Here is an 8,413-nt window from a genome sequence, read left to right on the forward strand (position 1 = left end):
CTAAGTAAAGAGTAACTGCTGAATTTGTTAAGTTTTAGAGGGGGTGTACTCATTTATGCTGTGCACTGTATGTAAACATAATAGTCTATGCAATTTGCATGGATGCCTCTGAATCACCGGTGTGTAGAGTAGATTTATCACTCACCTGTTGTAGTGGGTGATGGTGCAGTATTGGTGCCCTGAATTGGAGCAACTGTTGCGGCAGCAACATGTGTCACAGTGCTGAAAATGGGCTTCTATGACAGAGCAAACGAGAGGTGTTACTTCCTGTTTTTTTTTTTTTATATTTCCAAAAGGATGGGGCAGAATGATGTCAACCTGTGCAACAGAGTGAGAAAGGGCTTTCTGAGCAGCAATGACAGGGTGGGAGGGCAGGGTGATCCGTGTGGGCGTTTCCCGTGAGGGCGGAGGGCGTTGGATACTCAGGGTCGCTTGGGGTGGGTGGATTGTCACCGCTGAGCGTCTGGAATCCAGAAAAACAAAACCAGACCGTTTAATATTTTCTACAAGTCAACTACTATAAATTATAGAGATGCACAGAAATTATTTTTTTACTGAAACACAGAAACTGAAAGTTTATTTAATAACACTTAAATAAAACTGAGTTGTATATAAACATTTACATTGCACATAAGGCAGTTTCTATATCAACTCTTTAATGATATAATGATTTTTCTGCTCCAATTGTTTTTTTTTTTTTGACTAATATAAACATCTAAACAGTGGCTGTGATAAACCATTCCTTTCATATCATGTATGTAACATACATTAGGGGTGTAACGGTACACAAACAGGACGGTTCGGTACGTACCTCGGTTTTGATGTCACGGTTCGGTACAATTTCGGTACAGCAGGGGGAAAAACTAAACAAAATTTTTCTTTTTTTTTTTTATTAAACAGTGGTTTACTGAAAAATGGCTCTTTCTTTAAATAAATTCAGTTATAATTACAATTTTCTTACGGATAAAAATCTACCTCGGCATATGCTCTAAACCAGTGTTTCCCAACCTTTTTTCAGTCGCGGCACCCTTTGGAAATTTTAACAAACTTGTGGCACCCTACAAAATTAATTTGTCACAATATTTGAATTTCTAACTTCGATATGATGATTTGAAAAGTATATATATTCGGTACAACAGGGAAGAACTGCAGAATATAATGTCATACAAATATTTTTAATATTATTTAAAATTGTGTCCATCAATGGAGGCAATCAGTAGGCTAATTTCTAATGAAGAGACCAATTTATAGGACAGATTTTAATGTAGACTTTTATACACATGTAAACATTATTTAATTACATTATAACTAGCTATCTCACAAATTTTTGCTCACTCAGTGTTTTTTTAATTTTACAGTGGGGTAATTTTGGTGCAGTAGCACGAGATAGCTTGATTTCAAACTTTGAATTGAATAAAAAATGACAAGCAGTCAGTAATAAAATAAGAACAAAGAAATGAATAATGATAGCACAAATAAAAAATAACGACAGGCCTTCGAATTAAATAAATAGCTTTTTAGTTTTTCAGGTTGATCTAACAGTAGGGTTAAGATCTTTAACTTTTTTTTTTTTTTTTAACAATTATCCAAATAATGTTTAGTCCTAGAAAGCTATTATTATCAGAACACGCGAGCATAACATAGCGGTTAGCAGATCAATGAATGAGAGGGCAGCGTTACCAGAGTTGCCCATATACCACACCATGTTACAACACAGTAGGGCTATTGCAGACAGAAACAATACTGTACTACATCGATGTTTCCTGTCGGCTCGATTTTTGAGTGGACTGCTGTTCCGATTCGCATGAATGGTATACGGGTGGAGCGACTGAGCGGAGCGCACACGCATAGAGCGGGATAATACATTACTATTTTTTTTTTTTTTAAATATAACAAGCAACACTCAACTTAAAAAATGCATGGAAACATGTAAATTTCACATAATGCAGTTTTTAAATGAACTTCTTATAACTAACAGGTAAAGTATAATGAGTATACAGTCAAATTTTTCGCAAAACGCTCTTCTAGCGAACTAACGAGCTACGGACACTGATGATTGTCTGAGGTAGGCTAAATGAAATGCTACGTGGCATTTTGTTTACAAGCTGTTTTATTGCCATCTTTCTGCAGTTGTAACACTGATTGAGCGATTATATAAGGCATGAGATGTTCATTCATGTTTATTTCGCGTAAAATCTAGTAGTAAAGAGGAAGGAATGATCGCTGTCTAAGATATCGGCAGTCAAAAAAAATACATTATCGGTCAACCACTAGTACCATGTACGTTTGAATAAATGTCATGAAACCAAGTTAAGTAAAAAATATAATTAATATGTAATAATGTGCATAAAATGTTCCTCTCTAGAGTTATTATTTCTAGCTGATAAATAAATTATGGACAATAAATGGCTTATGTAAACGTATAACTGATTTACTGACATCTTTCCATGGTTGAAACACTGATTAAGCGATTACATGATGATACAGTAAGTTGTTCTATGATTTCAGTAATTTCTTCTATATCTTTCAGCATATCTTCTTATGTTCATTCACGTTTATTTCTTGCTATAACTAGTAAAGAGAAAGAGATGTTTAGCTCATGTGTGCTCTGCGCTGCCGCTTGAACTAAGGCAGATAGAGGTCTGTCTTGCCACATTAAAGAGCATCAAAATTACATTTATTGTTTAAATTTCATAATAAAAGTGACAGAATTTAAAACATCAGACTTGAGATTATATGATGAAAACCTTATCCTGATTATAAGATGGTAGGCGAGCTACAAATGTTTAGATAAGTTTTGTTCATGTATCACCTAAAAATAGCAAAGTCTAAAGGTAAAAATATAGACTGATTAAAAATGAGAAATCGATATTGGCAACCCAGCACTAGTGTCCACACAACTGACATGTTTACCTGTTATAGCTTATCCACGAAATAGACGCTGACACAGTCAAAACGCACAATCGTAGAAGCGCTAATTAACCGTCATAATTTTTCTAAAGCAGATGCATCTTACCCATGTAACATGTCTCCAGAGTGGGCAGCCACTGTGGTGATAACCGGAGACTGAGGTCTGGTGGCAGTCACTGGAGCCACTACTGTAGGCAGCACTGCCGTAGAGGTAGTGACTAAAGGCCTAGACTGTAATACAAACAGATATGTATGAAATGCATCAGGATTTGTAAATGAATCTGTGTTCAATAGAACACCCAAGATGCATTAGCTATATTAACCTGAATCGGTTGGTGGATAATGTGCTGGACTGTAGGCTGCCCCGTGGCGGAGCTTGGACAGGCTGCTGGTCTCAGCACTGTGGTTCCTTTGGAACTTGACATCACAGCCGCAGCAGCTGCTCCTGTGATGACAGAACAAAATCAGTCAGTGCGCCAACATTACAACTGGTTGAAATGGAACTCTGGTTGAAATCTGTAACTCGCCTCTGGGTAAATGGGAGGTGAAGGGATGCTGAGGTGCAGCAGAGGAGCCGATTTGCAGCGCAGGGGGTCCACTGCGGATGATCTGCACGTTGGTCATTAGATGATGCAGGTTACCTGTGTGACCCTTATTGTGCCAAAAACAACAACAATTAAAACCAAACCAATTGTCACAGCAATTGTCACCTACTAATTGGGAAATAAGACCCGCTTTTTTAGAATATATAAAATCTCATATTTTAATTTTTTGAAAAATGTGCATTAATGTAGTATTAATACTAGATTAAATATTCAATGTAAATGTACAAAATTTTTATTAAGTTAAATAATTATGAAGGAATAATAATGACAGTATGTATATATATATATATATATATACACATATATACATATATATATATATATATATACATACTGTATATTAGTGGTTAAACGGATCGTAGTTGATTGTGGCAAATGCAGTCTGTTGTGTCAGCTGAGAAACAAATCGGATGTGTATCATTAGGCTATACTGGATCCATGCATCAGGTCTTAAAGGGGCAGCAGCCTAATAATACCTGCTGCTGTCAATATGCTCATCAAACCACAAAACACGTTTTTGACAAAGATTAATCTATTTTTTTATTTATACAGTGAACACTATGCAGTTTTATTTTACACTTAATTATTACATTTCTGTATCTGAATACTACCGACCTTATTTGTAACATTGTTCTGTTGTATTTATCTATGCTTGTAATTTGTGTAGCCTATTTGTTCTTATTTTTACTGGCTGTTCACTTGTCTCTTTAAAAATGTTTGAACTTTCTTAGGCAAAGAGTTTTTGATGTAGTATCGTACTTATGTAGGGATGTAAATCGGATGGTTCGTTACGATACGATATCGATTCTCATACCCAGCGATACGATATTTGCCAATACCTCAAAAATTCTACGATACGATTAGATACAGGAGTATATCGATCGATATTATGATATTATATATCTATTTTAAACAACCATCTACATTTTTATTAACTCACAAATGCAATTAAAATATATAAAATGAACATTTATCTGAAATTTTCACATCCTGTACCTCAATTGGGACATTCACAACAAAAATAATAGGCCTACACATTTTTTTTTTTTTAAATAAGAAAATAAACAATTGGAAAAACAATTCTGGCTGCTACTATGGGCTCAGTGCTAAAAATCTTTTCTACAGATAACCAAATTACAAGCAATAGCAGAAAATAAATACAATATAACAAATACACAAATTAAATAAACAGTGCTTTTCAGGTTTTTCAGGTAGATCTAAAATAAATTTTCAGGTACAGAAATGTAATAATCAAATGTAAAATAACTGCATAGTCTTCACTGTATAAATTAAATATAGATTAATCATTTTTGATGTTACAAAGGTTATTTAGTCAGGAGCAGTGAGCACTTGTATTTTTCTTTGACAGCATTAGATTTATTATTAGTTTGCTTTCACTTTAAGAACGAAGCACGGATTTAATAGACCAGGAGTTCCCAAACACATTCCTGGAGCCTCTCCAACACTGCATTTTTTCCATGTCTCTCCTTAATCAAACACACCTGATTCAGATCATCAGCTCATTAGTCGAGACTCCAAGACAGGGCTGTCCAAACTCGGTCCTGGAGGGCTGGTGTCCTGCAGAGTTTAGCTCCAACCCTAATTAAACAGAGACTCCAAGACCTGAAATGGGTGTGTCAGACAAAGGAGACATGCAAAATGTGCAGAGCTGGGGAGGCTCCAGAAATGTGTTTGGGAACCACTGTAATAGACCAATTTGGAGTAGACGTCACAGTTACGTCACTTGCAGCTGCACGCGCATAGTGGTAGCAGAAAAACACTGGGAACAAGTGGAGGGAAACGGGTAAAATCCATGGAATAAGAGAAAAAAAAATATTGTTGTGCCTTTGGATGTCAGAATCGGAATGCAAATAATTTGTATATGACACTGTCGTCAAAGACGCCATTTGAAGCTAAACACAGATGTTTAAACGGATACACTATGGATGAAACCTGCTATGATTACTCTACTTTTAAAGCATAAATTTGATTTAAACAATAGGTCTATATAATATTCATATAGGGGTCATATTGTATTAGCCCTACAGTTGAAATACATGAATGAAATACTATTTAAACCTATAACATTTTACATAACATTTACCTCACAATTTTCTCACAATTCTGACTTTTTCTCTTGCTAATGCAAGTTTATATCTTTATAACTTGATTCAAGTCAACAATTGCGAGTTTGTCAATTCTGAGGAAAAAAAGTTAGAAGTGTGGGATTATAAACTAAAAAGAAAGTATGACGAGTTGATTTTTCTTACCAGAATTGTGAGATATAATCTCAGAATTGCAAGAAAAAAGTCAGAATTTTTAAATATAAACTCAAAATTACATTTTTATTATTTTATTCCATGGCTTGAATAGACTGCTACGTTAAAACTGTCATTTTCTGCCACCAGACAGGCTCCGCCCACAAAAAACGTCATCACTGTTTGCAAACACTGAAATTGGTCTATATACTGATACACATGCCTTTTCTTTCTCAACTGTTTAGGTTAAGACATATGCCTAACCGACTGTGTTTACTAGGATATACCAAAACGCGCATTTTGATGTAATTTTGTCTGTATTTATTCATCCATACACAAAAAAGCGGAAGAGAGCTCAATTTAGTATTCGCGCGGTGTAGACGCGGCTGTCTTGTGTGCGTGCGCTTCAGATGTGTGCGCAGAAAACTTCACACAGCGCTCGACTGTTCCGCCAACAATCGCGAGCGTCTTTTATGCTCACCTTGTGCCTTCGGGCAGTCCTTATATCGAGTCCTGATATATGGGAAGCCAAACAACCCAAAAGTGGGACGAAACAGCGCGGTATTAAAGTCAGTTACAAGGCACTGATCAGTTACAACAGCGCAGCGCGAACATTACTCTTGCAGAAGTTCGTGGTTTTTTTCCTGCACATAACATAATGAAGATCAGTATTAAGTTATTACATTTCTTTTGCTTACCTTTCTACTACATGTAAACAGTTGTACTTTGAAAAAAATGCAAATATAAAATATATAAGACTTTAATAAATGTATAATACCATAGTCCTATTGAGGAGCACACAGCACAATATTGCCCATTTTAAATTTGAACTATTATTAAATAGCCTAGAATATATATATATGGGATTTTTGTTGTAAAGGGAACGTTGTTATTTAACTTTAACATTGCAATTTTATATAATGGATACGGTTTGTAAGGCTTTTCTCTACACTCCAAATTAAATAATATATAAATTTTAATTAATTTAAAAAATCTCTTTAAAAATTAGGGACAGTGTATGTAAATTCAATATGATGTATTTTGAATTTTGCACTGCATTGTGTTTTAGGTTTATCGGAAAATACATTAAAATTAACCATGATTTTATCACACTAACTTTTAACCATATATTTGTAGTTAAACTGTGGGTTAAAAAAATGGACAATCAATCCATGGTTACTGCACTTTTATAGTAAAACCATTGTTAATTTCCGTATTTCCATAAGGGAAAATTTATGTCCTGACAGAAAAGTATCAGTACATTTTACTCTTTTTTCAAGTATAATCATATGCTACAGTTACACAAATATCCTTAAATGTAAAATTTACTTAAAATATGCCTTGATGAACGAAACCATAAAATATTTTAATTCTAAGAGGATAATGGAAGTTTCTGCTGTGAACGTGACTACTAAATATAGGCTATACGTGCTTCAAAGTAGCTAACACTACTGTTTACATGTAGTAATATGAAAGATAATAAGCAAAAGAAATGTAATAACTCTTCATTATGTTATGTGCAGGAAAAAAAAACACGAAGTTCTGCGAGAGTAATGTTCGCGCTGCGCTGTTGTAGCTGATCAGCGCCGCGCTGTCAGTTCAGTGGCGCTAGTAAACACGTCCTCTCTGCGCTGTCGAGTCAGTTGCGCAGCTCGGTCCATTGAGTCGCGCCGATGACAGGTCAGCGCGGCGCGAACACTTTAATACCGCGCTGTTTCATCCCACTTTTGGGTTGCTTGGCTTCCCATACTGATACGTGAGTTTGAACGAGAATGCACGCGTTGGCGGGAATGCATAGACGGACATTATGTGAAAATGTGGACAGTGGCAAAATAAAGGTGCCCATTTATACTACAGATATCGATATTTTACGTGTGGCATCGATGCATCGTATCGTCAGACATCGTATCGATCCATATCGATGAATCGTTACAACCCTAAAAGTTACATAGATTTTTTTTTCTTAATGATCCGAAAAACGATCCGAGGCTCAGAAACCGTAATATGATCCGAACCGTGATATTTGTGATCCGTTGAACCACTAATACATACATATATATATATATATATATATATATATATATAATATATATTAGTAGTGTGTTTATTTCTGAAATTGACATTAAAAATGTATTAAAACAATCAGAAACTGTTCCTGAAGCAATTATGTCTTTTTCCCATATCCTTTGGTTAGTGCTGGTATCAGATATTTAAAATCCTGTATTTGTTTTTTATACATTAATTTGGAGATTCAATGTGAAAATATAGTAACAATTTAAAATTTTTATGTAATGCGAGATAAATCACAATTAATTACAGAAAACAATGCGTTTGATTAAAAAAAGCCCTTATATGTAAGCCAGATAACTTCTAATGCAGCAAAAATGGATTCAAATTTGTCTCATTTAACAGTTTTACTAACCTCACAGGTGCTGGAGCTATTACACGGCTTGGCATGGGCGTCGGGCGTCTTCACTGGAGTGAAGAGAAGAGAGTTGTAGGCAAACATGGACATCCCTTTTTACATTTGCTTATTGCTTACTTTTCAGGGAGTCGACAAGGGGGATCAGCTTTATAAACTGAAGGTACTTTAAAAATACTGGTGTACCTTCAAAGGACCCTCAGTGAAGGCTAGGGAAA

The 8,413-nt window shown here is 35.2% G+C and overlaps 1 protein-coding gene across 1 annotated transcript in view; it reads right to left on the reverse strand.

The window, feature by feature from the left end:
- The window catches only part of LOC107691745 (histone deacetylase complex subunit SAP130-like), a 34,311-nt gene that overhangs the window by 10,560 nt on the left and 15,338 nt on the right, over nucleotides 1–8,413 (reverse strand). The window contains exons 5-9 of the mRNA XM_016490549.1: nucleotides 3,438–3,561; nucleotides 3,234–3,355; nucleotides 3,017–3,141; nucleotides 319–463; nucleotides 146–236 (exon numbers count right to left, since the gene is read on the reverse strand). Of these exons, the coding sequence (XP_016346035.1) occupies nucleotides 146–236; nucleotides 319–463; nucleotides 3,017–3,141; nucleotides 3,234–3,355; nucleotides 3,438–3,561 (607 nt within the window). The remainder of the gene's footprint in view (nucleotides 1–145; nucleotides 237–318; nucleotides 464–3,016; nucleotides 3,142–3,233; nucleotides 3,356–3,437; nucleotides 3,562–8,413) is intronic.

Source organism: Sinocyclocheilus anshuiensis, unplaced genomic scaffold, assembly GCF_001515605.1.
Source record: "Sinocyclocheilus anshuiensis isolate Anshui unplaced genomic scaffold, SAMN03320099.WGS_v1.1 scaffold842, whole genome shotgun sequence".
Taxonomy (NCBI): domain Eukaryota; kingdom Metazoa; phylum Chordata; class Actinopteri; order Cypriniformes; family Cyprinidae; genus Sinocyclocheilus; species Sinocyclocheilus anshuiensis.